The sequence below is a fragment of the Bombus flavifrons genome, chromosome 9 (assembly GCF_040668555.2).
Source record: "Bombus flavifrons isolate JBK064 chromosome 9, iyBomFlav1_principal, whole genome shotgun sequence".
In the NCBI taxonomy this organism is placed as follows: Eukaryota; Metazoa; Arthropoda; class Insecta; order Hymenoptera; family Apidae; genus Bombus; species Bombus flavifrons.
In genome coordinates, this window is record NC_138450.1 from 13441983 (window position 1) to 13465640 (window position 23658).

Below are 23658 nucleotides of genomic sequence, written 5' to 3' on the forward strand. Positions count from 1 at the left end.
CGCGATAGAAAGTAACGTTATTTGGGACACGTATGTTACGAGCAACGTTTACAAAGATTAAAAATTAGTCATTGGCTAAGGAATTATCCGAACACCGTTCGATAGATTTAATTTAAAACAAGTTATGCTTACTAAATCCGTATTTAATATATGTTTAATATAATATAATTTAATGAACCTAATGCAAACAGTATTTTGCTATTTTTAAACGACTCTCTTAAAAAAAAAACCAATACCGTCGTTTTACAAAAAAAGAGGAAAAAAGAAAAGGAACGTATTCCCTTAATAACGTAAAACTTGTTTGTTCCAGGGTTGAGTCTGGACAACAGTAACATGTCCATGTCCTCGGTGGGTCCACAAAGTCCACTGGACATGAAACCTGACACAGCGAGCCTCATCAATCCAGGGAATTTCAGTCCTTCCGGTCCCAATAGTCCTGGGTAAGTAACACTACCATTTTCTCGATAATTTGTAACGATTTAACGATTATCATTGTATCGATGGCACGGAGGTACAATTGAATTCGGTTCGACAGATAGCGAAAAAAACGGCATTCTGGCGAAGATATCGTAAATAGAGGGTTTACCATGAACGTAGTCGCGCCTTTATAGAAATCGAGCAACATACCGTTCCTTTTCTTATTTTCTTTCTACCATTTTATTGCCACGTAACACATAGAGCGCCGTTGGGATATTTAAAGCTAAGAACCTTCGCTTATGGAAGCTGTAAAACGAAATCTTCCGAATGTTTTTATAGTAATAAAAGTTATCTTAATTTAATAACGATAACTCTGGAATGAATGTTACGAAGTTATTTAGAGACTTGGATACACGGTAATTTGAAAAGTTGTTCCAAATTTTACTAGCGGCCTATTAATAGTAGAAAATACGTTGCAAAATCTACTCCGTATACAGAGGTGATTGTTTAAAAAAAAAGTTTCACAGTATTTTGCTCGATCCGGGTCAGTAGTTTCGTAGCTGGAGTTTTTGTTACTCTCTTCTTTGCATGTAAGATCCTTCACCGCTGGTTGTCACAGCAACCTTCTGAGTACGTCGCCGAGTGGACAGAACAAAGCAGCCGCACCCTATCCGCCGAACCACCCTCTTTCCGGAAGCAAGCATCTTTGCTCGATCTGCGGTGACCGTGCCAGTGGCAAGCATTATGGTGTCTATAGGTAAGTCAGACATGAACATTTACAAGTTCACGAACCAACTTAATAAACTAACGACAATCGTATGCGAAGCAAATTTGCAAACTTTCTGAATTAATTTCCTTGCTAGTACGTTGATCAAGCTATTAAATTTCTGGACTGTGCGAAATACAAATTTTCGAAAAAATACCTTTCTTTTCTATTATTTTTACGAATTTGCTATAATACGAGCTTAGGGATTCTCGTAGGGTTCCTTGTTTTATGAGACCAATTTGTCAGGATTTTCAGCAATGAATACAAATCGGTCTCGTTCCGGATATCGGACGATTTTTTCATCAGTCGTGACGGTCACTTCGACATCGATGAATTCACTTCGATAACCTTGACCTCTGGATAGTTAGGGGGAGGGGGTGGCTTCAGAACGTGTTAATAAATTTCGTTGATTTACTGTTGTTATTTCTATACTCAGAGGTAGGATCACAATAGTTATTATTTTATCGAATGGATAAATCTATCACACCGTTCTGAGCCAGAAGAACCTTTATTGCACGCGCTTACAAAAGCTAGGGATAAAAACAAAAAAGCATCTTAAGCCTTTTGATTAAGTCTATCGATTGTAACTAGGATTATCTTCTAGTTACTACTTCTTATAACTAACGCATCTGCATATGGGTGGCGAGCACCAACTCACGTTGTCATTTTCAACATTTACCTATAACGTTAGTGGTCACGATAACGTCGTCTTGGATGCAATGATAAATGCTTGTTTTTTTTTTTAGTTATCGTCACCTTCGACCTTCCACTGCCTTCGTTCTGTATCTCTTCTCGTTTGTTGTCAGACCTACAACCGGCACCATTTATTGAATTGCACTTGAATTGAAGAGATCGTTCTTACTGCGATATCGTTGTAACGACAAGGTGTTTATGCCAATAACGTGGTACAATCAGACGCAGAGAGTTATAACATTTTTCCAACGTTGATTATTGAGAAAATGCAGACCGAGTGGCTATCGAATGAATAAGAAAGGAGGAAAATGAAAAATATTTGTTTCGTTTTAGCTTTGGAATTGAATCGACGAATAGTAACTTGCAGACAAAAAACCACTAAAAGAATTAAGAGAGAAGAGGTTGAGACACAGGATGGATTTATCCGAAGACTGAAATAGAAAGTAGAATAGACCACGTCCCATATTAAACTGATCGATACCAGGTGACTTAGGAATAATTTATCTCTTATAGAATTATGTAACACCTGGATACTAAAATATCCCATGAATGGTGACGTATTTTTCAGTAACTCTGTATATAAAATACGATAAATAAATCGCTCGTAAATCGCTGTTTTTTCACGAAAAACCACTTGTCTCGACACGAAGAACACGAGACCGTGATGGATGGATAATAAACCATCAATTTTTTTTTAATGACAGGTTACATATATTTTTATCGACTCCTATTATTCTGGAGTCAAAGGAATTCAAATTTATTAAAAACTTAATAAATTTTTTTTACTTTAAAATTTTCACGAAGCGACGTATGATAGAAACAAAATTTCTGAGAATTTATGACGCAAAAAAGATTCGTCATGGCTTTACGAGCTCTAGAAGCTAAAAAGTACGATAAAAAATAATACAGAGGACGTACAATCTTTTTATATCTACTGTAAGAAGAGATGGATGAGGATTAAATTAATAACATTAATAACGACATCAAGAGACGGATATAAATATCCTTTTAGTGAAATATATCATCTTGCACAAACCAGCGTACACCGTGCAATGTACAGGCATCTTTATTCGCGCGTCAGATATAGAAGAAACAATTCGTGAAACACACCTTCGACTAGCTTCTTGAGTAGGCCACCTGCTTTCTTCGTTCTCGTCCCTACTCATTACGGCGTGCAGAATTCACACGAAATTAGGAAGTCGATAAAAGCTTCAATTGGATAAATTTGTAGCACTAGAAACGCGATTAGACGCTTTTGTTTGGAGACACAAACCGAAGATAAGAATATTATCGTGTATGCACAGCAAACATCGGTAATCTGTTGATCGGAGAACAACCTCCATGAAGATTTGTAGTTTAGACGAAGTATTTTGTTATTTTTTTTTTTTTTTCATTTTTAGTTCTTTTAACCTTGTTGATGTAACTCTTACTGTTTCGACTTCAAGTCGATTATCATTCTGTCGAGGTTTGCAAGAATTAATGTAAATAAGAAAAATATTTTGACGCACAGGAAATTCGTATGTAATGCGTTCCTAACGGATGAATCTGTCAGACGAAGAAGTTGACGATAACTCTCTTCCGTAACGCGACGAAGAATTAAACCGTAACGTCGAAGACTTCTCGTCAACGCGTTTATCGTTTTCGTCTTGGAAAACGATGTTAAAAATAAGTATATTTATAGATGTGCACGCCGTAGAAATTTTGCAATACTCGACGAAAACTCGGGTTAATAAAGTTCTTCGTTTCTCTCTTTTTTTTCATTTAATTGGATGGAACGTGTCTGTATGCAAGAAGAAATGATCGAGCGTTGGCTATCGAGTTTCTGAACCATTTCTACCACGTATCGCTTGCTATCTCGCTTTTAATTGATTAAGAACCAACCGATGTTCCACGTAATAGACGTCATCGACCGATTAAGCGTCGTGCGTTGCACGTGAGTCGCTCGAAAAACTCGATATCATCAATGTGTAGTAAACGCACGATAAAACGATCTTGAAAGCTACAAGCTTACTGGTTTTTCGCTTCCTTTATCTTTTCTGTCTTTCTTTTTCATTTTCTTACGTCGTTCGTGTGAAATTAAAATAAAGTAAAAGATTCCAAGTTTCAAAGTCTCGATTTCTTCTATGTAAACCGAAGCTTCCAACTTTCCGTATTTAAATTTGAAACCCTAATTTTCCTCGCTGCGGTTAAACATTCGAAATTTCTTTATTTAAACTGAAACTCGCCCATTTAAATTACTAATTCTCTTCTCGCAATTCCAATCGTTTTCAAATCATACACAGAGCGTGTCACTGTGCTCCACTCCGATCGTCATCCGTCTCCCCACTTTGGGTATTGCGCGTGTGTGATCAGTGACCACGGCCGATGATGATGGTTCACGTTGCATCAGAGTCTCGACAACCTTGGACTTGCTCGCGTGGTTAGGACGACTAGCCAGCCGTAGTTCCTACGGGGCAAGGGAGGACGACGAGCCTCGTCTTCTGCTGTTCGTGCAGCCACTTTGCTCCAGTGGCAGCTAATTAAGCAATCACGGCCATTATCAGGGCCCGTGTCAGATATATCGCCGGTCTGTAAGAAACAACAATCCTTTCTTCCTTCGTTTCTTCCTGCTCTTCATGATTAATTGGCTGACTGGTATTTTCTATGCAGTTTATGACTTCCTCCCAGCGATGGATTTTTAATTTCTTTATTTAACGTAGTCAAAGCGTGCTACAGCTTTTTTCTTTTATCTGTTTTCGATTACCTTTTGCCGAGGAATGTTTCTGTTAACGCTTTTCAGACGGAGAATTTTTCAAAAGAGGCAATACAACGGTAATAGCAGATGGAAGAATAAACTGGGCTAAAGATATCGATAGCTGGAAAACAAGGCGCGTTGAAAAGGAAAAAAGATTGAAAAATCGAGAACAATGGATCATCAAGAAATGCTAAAATTGTAACAAAGATAACGAATGTTGTAAAACTAAAGAGAGATTATTTTTAGAGAAGTCTCTCAAAATTAATCAAATCTTACCGATTCTGCCTATTAGCCATGAATTACAGCAAGAAACTCGAAAGACGCAATTTCTTTCTTTTTAATCTCTGGTAATCTCTTTTTTCCCTTGTACGTTAGACTCGCTGCTGCTTTTTACAGCGTAAGTCCAAGAGTGGTCGCAAAGTAGTTCAATAATTAATAAAGCGATTAGGCTGATAAAACGTGATCGAGACTGTATAATTAAACGAGAAATTATACTCGACGGAATTAATGGAAGACCGAGCTCGTCGAAACGAGTTCTCGACACTTTGATCATCGAGCTTGTGTACATACAGAACCATTTCTCCCGTGTCATTAGTACTAGTATAGCAAAGTTTAATTTAATTTCCTTGAGCTATTTAGTTTTGAAACTTAAAAATTATCTAAATAGATCTAAATAAACCGTGTAATGTTTTGACCAAGCGAACGGAACCTCGTAAAAAAGCCTGAATCCTTCTTAATCGATGTCTATTACGTACGATAACTGTCGAAGCTTTCTTTATTTTCACAACGCGATTTAAGTAGGTCTTCGAGGAGATTACGCGAGATTACGAGTTACTTTACTCGTAGAAAAGCATTAAACGGTAGTAGATCAAAGAAAATCGATGTTATTGATAGGCAAATGCCGGAGGCCTTTGCACGTTTCCTATGGCGGAACTTTGGTCCATGGGTCGAGCTTCTCCACGCGTGTCCCGCGTCAGACTTATTTGTCTTTCGTGTAAACTCAACGAGATCAAACGACTTTCACGGTGGTCTAGAAATTTTCTTACGCGTCTTTCACACATTTCATTTTCTATGTACCTACGGCGTTTACGATTAGAAAGAAGTGCAAATAAGATAAAAATGTAGAATATGAAGTGATAAAAATTCGAACGATGTAAATCGATTTATACGGTATTTTTTTTTTATTATTATTATTAATTTCCCATTACTTTTCAGAAGTATGTATCGTTTGCAATTATTCCAAAATCTTTCTGAGGTTTCTTAAACAGTTCGACGTATTTTATCAGCCATTGAAACTTACCGCTCGTCCAAATTCATCGCTAACGAATAAGCGTTGTTTCGCCCTCGCGACGGTGGAAACGGATGGACGGAAAGCAGAAAATTGTTCGATTCGTCGCTGCCGCGTTGCTTTTAGCGGATTTCATAGCCGAAAACAAGAATAAATCCTCGATAAGTCGCGTATTGTCGTGCTATTCCTAGCGAAGGTCGCGAGAGAGAGAGTTTTGACATTCGTCGAGATCCATAGGATTACTATTCCGTATTGTTCTTCTTTCGCGTTCATCGAATTTACGAACCGAACAAAGCAGAAGCGTTCGATAAGAACCGCATGATCCGAACGAACGAAACATTTTACGATCGAATATTTGCTTCTATTTTACTTCTTTCTTTCCATTTTATTGTTATTCCAAATCTCTTCTCTTTTCGTTTACTGACGTTAGGATTTAAATTGGTTTCACACTTGACCAATATCACGACAGTGTGGTGCCTGGTTCCAATGTTACTGAAATTTCAAAATGTTTTCTGCAACAAATACAACGTGCACATACAATTTTTCTACAGTACAGAGTGGCTAGAAAAAAAGTATGCGCGAATATATTAAATTTCATATCGTGTACTTTCACGTACGAATACGAATATGTAGTGTGTACTGTGAAGATGAAACGTATGTAGACGCTAATTAAAAAAGACTTTAATTCATTTCGGTTGTCGCGTCTAATATGTCTGTCTTCCTCGAAGCTAACGAGGATTATAAATTTTGACGAAACTCGTGGAACGTATTTTCGAGGACCGTTTAAATTTTTAGTATTGCAAACAACCTTTCCACTTTCCGTTGTCGTTAAGATCTCGATGATGGCCAACCATTGGCGAGACTCGTTTTTAAAATTGGAACCTCTCCAGTAACAGTGGCGACATTCCGCGAGTAAGAATTTATTTTTGCTCCAGCCGGCCACAAAACATCGCGCGTATTTTCGACACGGTTTAGCGTGCCTTTCTCTTGTTTTCACTTTTAATAGCGACGACAAGTGGATGCACCTCTTTCCTTCGTGTCTTTGCATCGTTAATTTCGTTTGAAATCTCGTGCTAATTACAGCTACCATTACGCAAGATTTTTAAATTACGAATTTCCTTGTCAACAAATGAAACAGCGAATTTCAAAAAGATATTTATTTTTCTCTAACTTTTTCTATAGGATAAAAAAAAGTTAAATTAATTGTAAAAAGATTTCTATCGGCTAAAGTATCGGTCGTGTGTTTCGAACGTGGCACGATCCGAACAAGATTTTTAAATAAAAAAGTATTTATTAAATACACAATATTGGCAAAGAAAAAAAAGGAAGAAATAGGAACAGTGGTGAGTTTTCGAATTATCCATTCTTAGCCCTCGAAATTCTTCTCCGACAGTTTCGATGTTCTTCTCACTAAAGTTTCTTAAGATTCAAATTCGTTGACCAAATTCCTAGATCTTAGGACTCTTAGTTACCTCGTAAGCAAATTACTGTCGCAAACGTTCCATCGATTACATCAAACGCGTTCCAGAGGTATAAAATTAACTAGGAAACGACATAAATTGCGTTTTCCCTCGTTGCATCTTCCCAAGTGCACTGTTAGAAAATACTTTCGAATAAATTTCGACACGATCAAGAGGAATTCGCGGTTTCGGTGTGTGAATCACTGCAAAACCCAGACAACACCGACTCGTGTGTCGTAAAAAGAGTTGGAATTCGTTGGCGCGTCTTATCCGGCTCCTTCGCTCTGCTCCGCTCGACTAATCCAAGGATTCTTTGAATAAAGTATCCCGGGTTTACGATTTCTTTCGCGTAATCCGCTGTCCCGGAGAGAACATCGTCGCCACCAGACAATCGAAAGTTGCAACCTGCACGAATAAGTCACCTCGACGAAAGTAATGTTACCGGGTGTTTGGACTTTGAGGATTTACAACGTGATCATTATGATCCAATAATTTTCCACGGTATTTTAATGAAACGATACGTCTCTTGGGAGAAAGTAAATCGATTGTCGCAGTTCGTATAACAAAGGAAATTTAAAAAAGACACGCGAATCTTTATACTATACGTTTTACGTAATAACACATTGGGAAGACGAATAAGATGCGTTATTCGAAATTTATTAAAGAACACAACGAGTAAATATACGTATTAGGTCGTCCGAAAAATGTCTTTCTTTCGCAAACGTGTCTTTTACAACAATGCACCTTCGTACAAACGTGAAAGCATGTCTGTGAAATGCCGCGGTGTTTGTCTCAACAGAACGAAATGGATCGTACGTAATTCGACAAAATAATATAAAGCAAAAGCGTCTATTATTTCTTCATAAAACGAAAGAAACTTTTCGGACAACCTAATAAGGTTCTTTCTTTTCTTTCGTTCGCAGCTGCGAGGGTTGCAAGGCTTTCTCCCGTATCTCCTAGAAACCGAATCAGAATGAAATAAAATAAAACGTACGTGTATCCTTTTCAGCAGACAGAAATCGTAAAGCGAAATCACAATTTTTACGAACAGAATCGATTACGATACGGCAAGATACGCTCGAACCACGTACGTTGCAGTTGTAACGTACATCGACACGTACGTATTTAGAAGTGACACGTCCCAAGCCCACGGTTAATAGCAAAGTTATCACCGCTACGATCATTTAAACGCTGGAAAGATGTAATACAAGCTAAAAAATAAATGACAAAAACAATATGAAATTCTCTTATTCAGTGGCGATCATAAAACGACGAGGCAATCGTGTTTGTCAGCTTTCTTCAGCCTTCGTTATCTATGCATAAACAAATCTCGCCCCTTGACTATGATATCCGGTACTCGTTCATCTTGGATCACGTTAGTTTATAGCGCTGTTCGCCACTTCTTACGCTGCTTAGCTATCTTCTACGTTCTACGCGGTAGATATTGCTAAACGAGAGTGGAAGCAAGCGAGCTTGAAACAGGTTCGCATCGTCCATTAGCCTTTACTATTTACCGTCGTAACGACAGCGAGCTAGAAAAATCGTTGTACGTTGTTATAACGGATTGATGTTAGTTAGAAAAATCGTTCGTGGCGGTACATCTTACCGTAGTAACCTTTCTGTTCTTTCGCTCGTAGCTGCGAGGGTTGCAAGGGCTTCTTCAAGAGGACCGTACGCAAGGACCTGTCGTACGCGTGTCGCGAGGAAAAGTCCTGCATCATCGACAAACGGCAGAGAAATCGATGTCAGTATTGTAGATACCAGAAATGCCTGGCGATGGGCATGAAGAGAGAAGCAGTACAGGAAGAGCGTCAACGTACCAAGGAAAGGGATCAGAGCGAGGTGGAGAGCACCAGTAGCCTGCACTCGGACATGCCGATCGAGCGTATTCTGGAAGCCGAGAAACGAGTCGAGTGCAAAATGGAACAGCAAGGAAATTACGAGGTAAATATTAACGAGAAACGACGGAGAGAAAAAGCGAAAATAGTAAGAGTAGAATTGGAACAGTTCACCACGTCGATTGTCCGGTTGAGAAATTTTATTTTTCGTTTGAACGCACTCGACTTTCGGTATACACGACTCGTCCTATTTTTCTATCTTTTTTCTTTCTTTCTCTTTTTTTTTTTTTTTTTTTTTTTTTTTAATTAAGAAGTTCTCAACTAGTAGAGTTAGATAAAAACCGTGGTTGCGTTTCATTCAGCGATTTATTGAAAATGAACGTGACGGAGAAGCTGGTAAGATTGGAACGTCAGTTTCATGCAATGTACAGCTCTCCCGGGACGAAATCAATTTGTTCGTCATTGGACCCTGGACTGGTGATTGAATTAATCTCGTTTGAGGTGTCCTTTATTGGCGATCCGATATGATCGTTTCGTCGTGTAATGCGAATTAAAAAATTGATCGAGTCGTGTATGCATCGATGAATAAGCTGGTCGAAATAATCGAGGACATATAATAACGGTACAGAAGTATTTATCTCGTTAAAATGAATCGATGTAACTTCAAAGTCTTCTTTTTTTTCAACTTTACCAGTATCTTTTTACAGTCTTGTTCCGACTCATTTTAATTAGTACGATTCCATCGATTCGTTACCGTCATTTGTACCGACAGAAGATAAAACAACAATTTAATTCCTTGCAAATCGAACAGACGGCTATCGTCAATGCTGGTCAGTAGCAACTTTGATTTCTATCGATAATCTGCTTTTGGCAAATACTTTTTTTGGGCTTTTGCTTCTGGCAAAATACGTATTCCTTAGAGAAAAAAAAAAAAAAAGAAAAAAGAAGAAAAAGAGATACGAATCGTGGATTTCGAGCGTTTTCGAGACATCGTGAAATTTCGGACTTGGATCAACTTGTTAATTGACTGTGAAAACTCAAATAAAGATCAGAATATTTGACTTTGCAACTGGAACGCGAACCGGAAACTGTCGCCAGTTTTTCTCCGGCCACTGTATGAACAACGACGTTGTGAACTGATTTTCGTGGAATGGTTGCGCGTAGCTGTTCCACGAAACGCTCCTCCGATTAATTCGGCATCTCTTGCAATGCACAGAATGCAGTGTCGCACATTTGCAACGCCACGAACAAACAGCTGTTCCAGCTGGTAGCATGGGCGAAACACATCCCGCATTTTACGTCGTTGCCGCTGGAGGATCAGGTACTTCTGCTCAGGGCCGGCTGGAACGAGTTGCTGATAGCATCCTTTTCCCACCGTTCGATCGACGTGAAGGACGGTATCGTGCTGGCGACAGGGATCACGGTGCACCGAAACTCCGCGCAGCAGGCTGGCGTGGGCACGATATTCGACCGGGTACTTTCCGAGCTTGTATCGAAAATGCGCGAAATGAAGATGGACAGGACGGAGCTTGGTTGCCTGAGGTCGGTAATCGTTACTTTTATATTACAATTATTAATTATCGATTACAATAGATTATAATAGAACTCCACTTATCTGAACATCGATCGGGGACCAACGGTTTATGTATTAGGTCATCCCATAAGTTCGTGCCGTTTTTCGAGCGGTTATATATGTTAAGATCGTTTACATACCTTTCAGTTTCATGAAAAAATGTAATCCCTCTCTCGTTGTACAACTTCTTCCCATTTTTCTGGTAGGGCGATTACTCCGTCTCGATAAAAGTTCTCTTGTTTTTCTTTAAAATAATTTTCTAAGCTATTTTTGAGAATATCAATATTTTCAAATTTTTTACCTACTAAAAAGTGTTGTAATGCTCTGAACAGGTGGTAATCGGATGGGGCAATGTCTGGGCAATATGGGGGATGTGGTAAAATTTCCCAATGAAATTCAGACAATTTTTTTGTAACGCTTTTCGCGACATGCGGTCTAGCGTTGTCATGATGGGAGATAACGTTGTTCCTATTCACTAAATCTGGTCGTTTTTCAGCTAGTGCTTCCCTTAATTTTTCTAACTGAGTGCAATATTTGTCTGAATTAATGGTATCACCACTAGATAAAAGTTCAAAATAGAGTATTCCTTTATAATCCCACCATACACACAAAAGAACTTTACGTTGATGTAACCCTGGTTTTGCACAGCGTTGAGGTGGCTGATTTCGTTGGGACCAGTTACGTTTCCATTCAGGGTTTTCGTGAAGTATCCACTTTTCATCACCAGTTACCAGGCGTTTAAGGAATGGCTCATGTTTATTACGCGCAAGTAATGACATGCACGCTGTCGTTCGTTCAAGACGGTTCCGTTCCGTAAGTTCATGGGGCACCCAAACGTTCAACTTTGACACTATCCCCATTTTTTTTAAACACCTATGAATCGTTGTCTTAGGTATTTTCAGAACATTTGACATCTCTTGAACTGTCAAACTTCGTGATTTTTCAACAAGATCCCGCACTTTATCTTCGTCTGTCTGAGAAGGACGCCCGGAGCGTTCCTCGTCTTCTAAACAGAAATTCCCAGCTCTAAAACGTTGGAACCACTTCCTACAGGTGCGAGACGAAAGCGCATTTTCTCCGTAAACGGCACATATGTTTTTCGTGGCAATTGTTACAGAACTTCCTTTCCGAAATTCATATAACGTGAGATGTCGAAAATGGACACGCATTTCACTCATGATTTTTTACTGTTAGAAGTCACCGTGTTCGCTATATTACGATCTTATACCCACGAAAATCTGCTCTAGCCTGTTCTCGATCAGCTAAGCTCAAATGCATTGGTCCCTTATCGCCGTATGTTTATAAATCGACACATGAAATGTATACACAAAAGTCGGCACAAACTTATGGGATGACCTAATAATAGCTGTTCCTCTGATATTCTCTGATTTTTTTCAGTCTATTACTTTTCATTCGCATAATTAAGATTTGACTTCAACCGGCAAAAGTCCAGTTAACCACGAGTAAATGGAGTTCTACTGTATATTCGGAAGATGCTTGTTTTACAGTAGGAATGTGAGATAGGATAGAAATAGAAAACACTAAGAAGAGATACTATTCGAGTTCCTCGATTAATCGTTAGTATTAGTTTTGTTACTAGTTGATATTTTTATGGATCGTGTCTTTCAATTTATATTAAGCGTATCTATAAAGAATCGAAGGAATTGAAAAGTATCGTTTGTATTACGCGTACGATTAAACTTGCTTCACTATTTTCTCGAGTTTACGTTCATTTATCGAGCAATTAATCACAAACAGATCTATAATACTCTTCAACCCCGAAGTCCGAGGACTAAAATCCATCCAGGAAGTGACCCTGCTCCGCGAGAAGATCTACGCAGCGCTGGAAGGCTATTGTCGCGTAGCCTGGCCCGACGATGCTGGAAGATTCGCGAAATTACTGTTACGTCTGCCGGCCATCCGATCCATCGGATTAAAGTGTCTGGAGTACCTGTTCTTCTTCAAAATGATCGGCGACGTGCCGATCGACGATTTCCTCGTGGAGATGCTAGAGTCACGGTCGGACCCTTAGGAGCAAAAGGTGTGCCGCGTCTTGGGGCACACCGATTTATAAAGGAAGAAAATAACGGAACATAAAAAAGAACACATATATATAATATATATGTATGTATACATAGATATATATACATAGATATATATCAACAAGAAAAGAAAAACAAAGAACAGCACTCAAGATATATATATATATATATACATGCGTGTGTAAGAAAAGAAATTCCCGTTGGTAACTCTAATACGCCTCTCACGGTGGTTAAAAAACGAAAAAAGAAAAAAAAAAAAACAAAAAGGAAAATTGATACTCTCACAGAAGTCGAGTAAGGTGGAATTTACTTACGTTTCTTCTTCTTCACCATTTTATTTATATCTGCTCGATAGCGCATTATATTCGATGTAAAGACGATCCTTTTCTTCGATTCGTATCGAGAGCATGCCGGAAGTCGAGCAACGGATAATACACTCGCGGAGAACAAAGAGCCCCAGCGCTTTTTTAAACGATCGATTCAATGAAATTTCCAAGCTCTCGAAGTCGCTTATGTATACCTTGGAACGATCTCTCTTTGCATTCTTTAGTCTATGACACACGTCGAGTATGTGTGTGGCATGCCATCGTATCTCCGAGCAAAGTTCTCACGCGTGACGATTTCCTACCGGATATTGCCGATCCTTGATTTAGTCTGGGCTTCGATTGCGCTCACGTCGAACTGTTTACTCTCTGCAACCACGTGGAAGTTCCTAAGACACTGTTTTCTCATGTTTCTTCTTACCTTTTTGTTACATCCTCTGTTACAACCTGTGTTATCTCTTGTCATCGTTGACGTGTCAGTTTCAATCTGCTTCGCCAGTCTTTCAGAATACATATATAGTTGTACAGACGACACGATTCTCCAACGATCTCCTCCATTTTTGTATGGATTGCGGTCCTCGACGTGGGTGCAATCCGTAATAAGCGTGAGCTTATCGGGTATTTTTACATTCCAACGCTGCCTCGATTCGGATCGTCATTTGAAAGAGCCACGATCGCATCTAGATATATTATTATTATTATTATTATTATTATTATTATTATTATTGTCATTATTATAATTATTATTATTATTATTATTATTATTATTATATTATTATTATCATTATTATTATTATACATACTTGCATAAAACGGAAACGTTTTACACGTGTGTGCACTATAATACGATAATTTATTGTTTTGTATTTTAGAGTATAGAAGAAAGAAAATAAAACTTACTAATTCATTATTAATTATATATAATTATATATATTATAATATTTCTTTATATATATATATATATATATATATATATATATATATATATATATATATATTATATGTATATATATGCAGCTCATGTCTGTAACAAAAAATATTGAAATTGCAACATATACTGTTACAAAACCGGTGAATAAATAGTGCGCTCGATATATCAAGAATCATTGATTCATACATACTGTTGAAAGATAAACTGAAATGCGAAAGAGGATTTCTTATTAAGGACGATTTTTACTTTTGGTATACAGCGAATTCCATGGAATTTTTCATATAACTCGTTTATTAATATTTTTTCGACTTTATTTGATAGCGTTCGTTTCGTTCGATAACAATTTCTCATTACGTGATTGCATAATAGCGAACAGTATAAGTAATTCGATAGTATATTGATAATGTACTAAAATTTACTAATTAGCGAAAATATTCAGTTTTTTTCTTTGAATTCAGTGCATTATGAGATGTAAAATCTTAAAAAAAGAAAAAGAAAAAAACATTCAAAAGATGCGATGCTTTCAATGTATAGTTTATCATTTAAACCTAGATATATATAAGAATTAATTGATCAGTGACAGGACTATGATAGGAACCTTACCGTCGTTGTTAGTAATTCACAAAACACTTTTTATGATTTGAGCTGAAGGATGTAAGAAAATAACAGGATTTTTAACGAAAAGATCCACATTTTAGTTTTCTAGATTTTGAATTTTACTAATTTTCTACTTTTAAATAGATAAAAAAATGATATGAATTGTGATCGATCTAAATTTGTGGCAATAAAGAATCCAAACTTTTATATATTTTATTCTTCTATCAGTAAGTTAAGAAAGAATTTTTAAAAATATAAATATATATTTTATAATATATATTGAAAGAATCTTGGTGCATTATTCAAAAAATGTATAAATAAACATTTATTTATATTTTTCTTTTGTAAGATATTTCGAAAGATTTATTCTTTCTAGATTGTAATTCGATTTTAAGATTTTAGAAGAGTGAAAAAGATTTATCTTCTTAGTGTCCTTCAGTTTTAGTCATCTACATAAATTACTATAGTACTTTAGAAATCGTAAGGGATGATCACACTTACTTCGATAATATAAATTATGATAATATTAAAAAATTATTAAACATATTTCTATTTTTGCGTGAATGCTTACGATTGTTAGTTGTTGGTTATTGTTATCTATTTGATGAGAGTTTTTAATGTTATGCATACCATGAGAAAAAAGAAACACATTATTAAATTCCCGATTTTTTTTTAATATTACTGGAGTTGCTATTCATTTCAAACGCCTGTTATATCTAATTGTTTCTTTTTCTTTTTCTATAGTTCTCTCGTGCGACACACAAACACAGGATAAACTTTTTTCATAGTTACTCGATCCAATTTCGACGATTTCAAATAATTTCCAAGAATAAATTCAAACCAAATCACTTATATTTATACGTTTTGTATAAGATAGTAAGAAAATCGTATTACAATCTCTGTAATGTCAATTTTCTTGGTGTTTTATAATCCAGGATGTAATCTTCTGTTTCTTTACATCCATACTGGAAATATACATCTCGACCAAAATTACCTCTGAATGAAACGCGTTTTGCGATCACCTCATCTAATTCCTCGATACGTGTAATAATAGTAATAATAAATAGTAATAATAAAAGAAGATAAGCAAGTGAAAGACCATTAGGATTGGCGGGCGTGAATGAAGCTACCTGTGAATGAAGTTTCATATAAATATATAAATGTTAAAATGATGATATCTATACATACGTATAATAATATATGAACATATAAACAGAACTCTTTCACAAATAATAATTGAGAACCTCAGTAGCGGTCAGTAGAATAACAAAGATAATGGCAGAATTTTTAATGTCCTATGATTAGACGTATTAAAGGCAAGAGATTCGACATGGTGAATCTTGGAATGTATTGGAGCAAAAAATCTATCAAATAATAGCATGCATCTCTAATGAAGTGCTATACACAAATCGTGTACATGATTGTAATCAATGTAAACTTGATGCTTTTGCCATACTTCTTTGAACTATTATAGAAATCGTACGATGCTCAAATTGTATGTAGTGATGTTTTACTTAGTAACAGTGTCCTAGAACGAATGAATGCGGTGCGTTGCAAACCTTCTGTACCATCATGAATATTACAATAATTGGAGAATAAATCCTTACGTTAAATTAAGTATGTATATTTTTCGTCGTCATTTGGTACTTAGGAATACTTTCTATGTACCTAATTGTTTAGATGGTTAACGATATACGTCCATGCTCTGTATTTTATATTTTTATATTTTTCTTATACTAAAATGAAGATGGATGTTATTATTAAAAATTAGAATTTTAGAATATCAAACCATGGTATATTATGGTAGTATCAAAGAGGTTCCACACGCACCCATTCTGCATAGACCAGTACAAATAAGTTTAATACTAATAGTAATAACGAATAAAATAATTGTTTGACCTTACTGAATCGTAAGGTACATCCCACTTAAAAAAGTAGCAGGTGTCCTACTAAATACTGTACCTTTGACGAACTAAACTAAAAAGCCAGAGTACTAAAAACAAATCCTTCTGTGTGTATAAATGTCAGAAAATTTCATGTATCAATATGAATGCTATACATTAATAACAAATTAACTTACACAACTGCCATTGTGATTAACTATTTTTTGGAACATTAGCATGGTCCGATATTCCATGTTTCATCTTTCTTCCTTCAAATTGAAACAATAAGAAAAAAAAGGAACGATTCTTATGAAATTGTTGTACCATTTTATTAAGTAGATTTTTATAATTTGATTGTACATCATTGAATTATGCGCAAGACTTGTAACGTTAAGAAGGTTAGTGAACAAAACATTTATCATTTATGTTCGAAAATATAATAATCATAAATGTATGGAATAGCTCTCTAACATAATATTCCACTTGAGAAATCATTATTGTATTAACAGCTTAAAGGTACTTGTGAATAACAATTTTTATTTCTATATGGCTAACACAATTTATTATAACGAGATCAGGTATGTTAAATTGTATCGCATCAGTTTCAATACATTGTTTGAAATTGAGATACTAATTCATCTTAGTGCTTAGTAACTAATGACACTATGGTTGTGCTCGATAATTAAAGCAATGTCTATATGTGCATATTTATGAACGACGAATGCGTACATACATAAATATATAATTGTATGTACGTATATTTTTTGGAGTTCAATTTTACTATCTTTAAGCTGTAAATGTCAGTTTTCGACTTATTCTGAAGCGATAATTAATTCGTATATACCTATTGAACGTTCATTTACTAAACGTACGTGTATGTATATGTATACATTTACGGCTGTGTACATACGTACATGCATATGAATTATTATTACATTATTAAAATACGCTTTTCTATGTGTTAACATAACACTTTTTCAGGTAATGGCACATGAAAACGTATTTGGAATGTGAAGAGTTCTATATTGGATCGGTAACTGTTTTATAATGAACGAGAGTAATATATTCATAAACGAATATGCGTAATAAATATGATGACGATAACGATGGGTACACAAATTATATAAATATAGGAAACAAAGAGTGTAAGGGAGAATGCGATAGTGAGAACGAGAGCGAGAGCGAGAGCGAGGTTGTTAATGGAAGAAACGCGAAGAAGTCATATTATGAATATACTTGTAAAACAGTATGGCTAATAACAGTCCTTGAGTAAAAAATATAATGTATGGTCTTGCGCCAAGAGATAAATCGTCTATTCTGACTTGTCTAAATATAATATTTTTATGAAGCAAATTAATAATTGTTTGTTTTACTATGTACCTGTATTATTACGGAAAGTTAATTTAAACAATTAGATAATCAAAATAAGAACACGGCTCGTAAGCAGTACTTATGAAAACACCTTTTTATTTGATGGACATTATACAGAGTATGTTTCAGATTTAATTGTTATCCAAGGACATTTCTTTTTGTGTTAACAATAATTAGACGTATGTTCTGATATTTTCATTGCTGCAAACTTCTTTCCCCATCTTCCATTTTTGAATCATAAATTAAATTCTCTAATAAGTGACCAATAAAAAAAGTAGAAAATATTACAAGTCTACAGGGAAATCAGACTCAGATAATACAATCGAAGGGATAATGTCTTGCATATCTTCCCTTCAGTAAAGTCATATGTACAATTATTAACTCCTGTGAGACTTCGAGTCATTGATTGTTGTTGAAACGAATAAGTTAACTGCATTATAAAATGAGATTGGAAGTAAAATCGTGTTTTCCTTTTAACTAAATGTCACAAGCTTTTCAGCGTGTGTGCAGTCTTCTTTGAGTTTATCTGGAAAAATGTACGAAAATTAATTTTACTTTCGCTATGTATTTAATGCATTTAGTAACAAAACTTTGTTTTTTAGTGTATGGCTATAATAGACGCTACGTCGAGGAAACGCACCACAGCGGGAATCTGATCACCATCTTTTTTTTACATGTTTGTGCAATGCCAAATACAAATGACTGAAGTATAGGCATGAATTAACATGTTTATATATTTAAGTCTATTTTTGAATGTTATTAACACAGTTACACGTACATTAAGTGATTACGATATTAACGAAATACAAGTAGTAAATGTAAAACTCACAATATTTTTTCCCACAATTTCTTCAATACCTAAAATTGTTTAGAACTTTTGTTCCTCAAGACCATGCTTGAATAACATGAGTACAGGCACAGATTCACCGTCGATCTCGCGATATTCCATTAATGCAACAATACCATCAATATCCATAGATTCGCCAGTGAAAAATTGTAGGTCTTTGAAACGACTTAATATGTCTTTCATTACTTTATTTGTGTTTGTTTTGAAAACTTCCACTTGATCAGGAGCTTCCTCTTCCAATTTTGCTACCAATCTAATGAAAATTGCGTTATTAATATTGCTTCAATATTACTAAAGTAATAATTTACACTACTATAGGAAGAATAATTACTTTTTCATATAATCCTTCAAGTACAAGGTATAGGACTTTTTGTCTGTAAATGCAAAAGTTTCTTGCAGCCGATGATTCATAACTACATCTACACCAGATTCCACCGTTTCTTCTGTTCCTTCATCAGCTTCCTCAGCAGATGGGTTGAATCCAGCAATATCAATGTCACCTGATTTACGAGTGACTACCTAGTTATAAAAAAATTTAAGTAAAGATATTAATACAACGAATATAATATAAATAAGTATTCAGACAACTATATAAGTTTAATACACGTTATCCAAATACAATTTAAAAATAAGAGTAAAAAGATAGGTACCTTGCCATATACTTCATATACAACATTATCAATCAACTTTATTTTGTAGGTGTCAGAAAACATTTCATCGCCTGAAATATAAATTTTAAAATAAAAATATGACCTTTAATGTAGTAAAAGTAACTAATTATATAAAACTTATATTATTTCGTAAAATTCAATTTTATAAATTTTGTATAAAGTAATTATCAAACCTTCAAAATAATCATTTTACTGCAGCAGAGTTAGTTTAAAAAAGAGTTAATTTAAAATAATAATCTCTACTCTTCCTTAAAATATGTAATTAGTGTCAAATGTATCATTTCCCTATTGAAATGAGTCATTTCGAACATATGGAGAGGTTATAAATTAGAATATTAAATATTCAAGAAGCATAATGTTTCTATAATATGAGAAACCATTAAAAACATGTTTAACGATATATTTTCACATTTACACAATTAAAACCGTAGTCAGGAAACATTTTATAGTTATTACTCTTAAAATTTTTGTCCTCGTGATAGAAACGTCACTGCAAGTCCATTTGCAATCAAGCGTAATATTTTATTTCTTAGTATATGAAAAAGTTTGAAAAAATATTCATTACACGTGTTATTTAATGATATTCTAAATTTACGTACCAGTAAAAATATCCTTGTAAATCTTCATGTTGGAAGATGGAGAAAGATTTAATTACAGCTAAACTAAACAAGACTCACTCTCCCCGAAAGAACGAACCGGAAGGGAGCGCAGTATTGAAAGATTGCAGCCAACTTCATTGCATTCTTTTATCTTTTACCTGTTTGCCAACATAAAGATCTAAAATCATTATACATATTCCGGAACAAGGCATATCCGGTTATTTTATGTAGGCAAAAGACGTAGTTTATCAATTATACAGATTATATATTTATTTTATTGTAATTAAAAGTAGACGCATTGAAAATAAATGTATCATTTTAATCTTTCGAAAATAAATCTTTGATTTATATTTTTTATGCTTTTAGTTTTTAAAATATACTACTAATGTAATTTAATAACAATTTATAATTAATAACTAAATATTAGTTAATTTATACTATTTATATTAGTTATTTGTCTAGTATATATAAATAAAATGCATGAATATCAGTTATAAACTAAGTTAAAAGAAATTGTAAGGATTCAAAAAATCGTAAGGAACATTAATTTTCAAGTAAGGCTTCATTAGAAATTGTAAGTGTTTTGCATAATTTTGTTGCGTTTTGCTTTGCTACCTCTGTTAATAGTGTGAAGAAATATTTAGGTACATTTTAATACTAATATAAAAATACAATAATGTATATTACATTGTTCGGACAGAATCAGAGACACTCTACTTATCTCTGTCTATCTCGTAGAATTGGATCTTTTCTTGTCCTGTATCTTGATTTTTTCAACTCAAAGGATAGAGGGTTTTCCCTAGCGAGTGTTCAGGCCCGTTTAAATGACCGCGGCTAACATCGCACTAATTCCGATAAAATTTTTATTTTTGGTTCCGGTTTATAAATTATTGGATATTTTAGAAAAATTATCTTTACATTTATTTTTAATTTTTACTTTATTTCAAAAAATGATATATCGCAATTAAAAAAATTTATTTTAATAGTTAACATTGTAATTATTTCTCCTATTTGTCATATAACTTATATAATTATCAAATATACCCAATTTATTACTTTATTCGGAGATAAGAATAATAAAAAGAGGAGAATTTTATATTGCAATAAACTGTGAAATTATAACAAGCAGCCATTTTCAAATTTCATATTGATGCAATTACCGTTTTCATTCCTAACGGTTACTTCCTGTTCCTGAGAAAACAGACCACGTTTGACCATCGGTTCAAGTGCATCTCTACGAAATTGATTTCTTGTTCAGGTCTCAATCAATTTTGAAAGCTCGTATCTCATAATAACAACAAACATGGAGAACGGGCAAGGAGAGACAGTTCCTAAAACAGAGACTCAAACAGAAATTAAAACACAGGTTGTAGACGAGACTAAAATAAATGATGCCAATGTCGAGGTTAAAGACGAGAAGCCGGTTTCTGAGGAACTTTCCCCAAAAGTAAAATCTGAGGAACCATCTAGCGAACTGTTAGAAAGAATAAAAGATCAAATCGAGGTAGTATTTTATTAATTAACCAATTATTATGGAAATAAGATATCCATTCATTTATATCTCATGATTCAATATATGTATAGCTATAGATATATGTAGATATTCTTCAACGTAATTAAAAAGTTTAATTTTCATAGCTTTCTTATAACATAAATGGCAATAATACAATTTAATTAATAAAAATTTCGATATTTCTAGTTTTACTTTGGAGATGTGAATATGCAAAGAGATAAATTTCTCATTGAGCAAACAAAATTGGATGAAGGATGGATTCCTATGACTATTATGTTAAATTTCAAATTGTTGGCCTCTATGAGTCAAGATATCAATGTTATATTAGAAGCCATAAAATCAAGTGAACTTATGGAAATATCTGAAGATAGAAAAAAGATTCGTCGTTCTCCAAAGCATCCTTTGCCAATATATAACGAAGAATATAGGAAGGCACAGGAGGCCAAGACAGTTTACGTAAAAGGATTTCCTTTACAGGACACCACTATTGAGAAGCTTAAAACGTTTCTCAGTGCTTATGAACCATTTGATAATATCGTTGTAAGTATCTGACTCTTGAGCAATAGATGTATTATTTTCAGATCAGAGTGGAAAAAATTTGCAAATAATGCTTAGATCTTCAGACCATTTTCTTGTTTAATAGATGAGGAAGTATGTGGATAAAGAGAAGAAGTTTCAATTTAAAGGTTCGATTTTCGTGCAGTTCAAAACTCTAGAGGATGCAAAAGCCTTTATGGTTAGGGAATCTGTAAAATATGGAGACACTGAATTAATTAAGATGTGGTCGTAAGTTAATCGGATTATATATCTCTGCTATAAAAGTTTTAGTAATATTTTATACTTAATTTAATACTTTGAAATTTTAGGTCTGACTATTCTCAATCTAAAACACAGGAAAGGGAAGGTAGGAGACAAAAAAGATCAGAAATGAAAACAAAGAAAAGTGAATCTGTTGATATGGAATCTGTTAGTATACAACTTATTTTATACATTTATTTGCATAATTAAACATAATAACAAAATGTTCAATTTTTTAGGAGAAAACAGAATATAATGATAAAGAGAAAGAAAGTGACAAGGTAAATCTATTTCCAAAGGGTTGTGTCATTTATTTTACTAATGTACCTGATGAATGTATAAGAGAAGATATTAAGGAATGTCTAGGTGAATTAGGTGCGAATGTTGCATTTGTTGACTTTAATAAAGGTGATGCAGCGGGATATGCTCGATTGCAGGGAGAAAATGATGCAAAAACAGTAATTGACAAAATGCATGAAAGTAAAGTGAGTATTTCAAATTATTTTTTGTTATTTTTAAGTTTGTAATATTATATTTTATTTCGTGAAAATTTTTTCCATTTATTTTATAAGATATCTATCCGTGGTAAATATGTAACCTGTTGTGTCCTTGAGAGTGAAGAAGAAGAGAAATATTTTTTGAAAGTGAGACAACAAATGGCAAATTCTAGGCAAAGGAATTTTAAAGGAAAGAGAGGCAAAAAAGGTCAGTAGAATGGTGTATATAAATAACTTTTTTTTTAAATAGTACTATTCTTGCTCCGTAATGATGCTTTGCCATGCTAATACTGAGAGATCAGTTTTCTGGATTTCAATGAGTTAAACTTACAAATATTACTGAACATTTCATGATTACAAATCTTACATGTCATCAAAATGAAGCATATGTAAAATTTGTGAAAATTATGTTGCAGGCCGTAACACACGAGTAGCAAGTAAAAGACATATGAGTGACAGCAGTGATGCGGTTCCTGCTAAAAGAGGGAATAATTCAGTTGAATAATTGAGAAATATTATTTATCTTGGAGAAACCAAAACTTGTATAATTATTCAACTAAACATGTATATTAATCATATTTTTATTATACAGATACTTATTGTATAAAATAAGAAAAGATAGATGTTACACTACTATGTATTCCAGATAGATAAAACTACTTTAAGCGTATATTCTTTTGTTATGCTTCGAGCAGTGTGTATTATTTAAAAAGATAAAAGTACAACACCGTTTATATTTGTAAATTGTACATTATTTCATAGTCCCACGTGTAACTTAATACACTGTTAGCTTATAAGGATATGAGTAATTATATTA

The 23658-nt window shown here is 34.4% G+C and overlaps 3 protein-coding genes and 1 non-coding gene across 16 annotated transcripts in view; 3 read left to right on the forward strand and 1 right to left on the reverse strand.

Moving 5' to 3' along the window:
• Positions 1–15336, forward strand: part of usp (retinoid X receptor ultraspiracle) — a 63826-nt gene extending 48490 nt beyond the window's left edge. For 10 of the 13 annotated variants that reach the window (XM_069120606.1, XM_069120602.1, XM_069120594.1 and 7 more), the window contains 5 exons: positions 311–440; positions 1013–1174; positions 8996–9302; positions 10413–10738; positions 12528–15336. In XM_069120606.1, the coding sequence (XP_068976707.1) occupies positions 311–440; positions 1013–1174; positions 8996–9302; positions 10413–10738; positions 12528–12801 (1199 nt within the window). In that variant the 3' untranslated portion in view covers positions 12802–15336. Of the gene's footprint in view, positions 1–310; positions 441–1012; positions 1175–8995; positions 9303–10412; positions 10812–12527 lie in introns of those variants that run through there. The other 3 variants (XM_069120605.1, XM_069120604.1, XM_069120607.1) reach the window with 3 other exon arrangements.
• A 2649-nt stretch (positions 15337–17985) lies between these two features.
• On the reverse strand, positions 17986–20189 carry Tctp (translationally controlled tumor protein). The gene is made up of 5 exons (XM_069120608.1): positions 20034–20189; positions 19414–19484; positions 19095–19282; positions 18746–19016; positions 17986–18442 (listed from the first exon to the last, which is right to left on the reverse strand). The coding sequence occupies exons 1-4, from the start codon at positions 20059–20061 to the stop codon at positions 18785–18787; spliced, it is 519 nt and encodes a 172-aa protein (XP_068976709.1). The 5' UTR covers positions 20062–20189; the 3' UTR covers positions 17986–18442; positions 18746–18784.
• A 1018-nt stretch (positions 20190–21207) lies between these two features.
• La (La autoantigen-like) lies at positions 21208–23585 on the forward strand. The gene is made up of 7 exons (XM_069119573.1): positions 21208–21537; positions 21733–22086; positions 22190–22332; positions 22413–22512; positions 22584–22829; positions 22917–23049; positions 23258–23585. The coding sequence occupies exons 1-7, from the start codon at positions 21337–21339 to the stop codon at positions 23344–23346; spliced, it is 1266 nt and encodes a 421-aa protein (XP_068975674.1). The 5' UTR covers positions 21208–21336; the 3' UTR covers positions 23347–23585.
• On the forward strand, positions 23105–23189 carry LOC138183742 (small nucleolar RNA U6-53/MBII-28). The gene has a single exon (XR_011174136.1). It is a non-coding gene; the product is annotated as a small nucleolar RNA U6-53/MBII-28 (small nucleolar RNA).
• Positions 23586–23658: the final 73 nt, after the last annotated feature.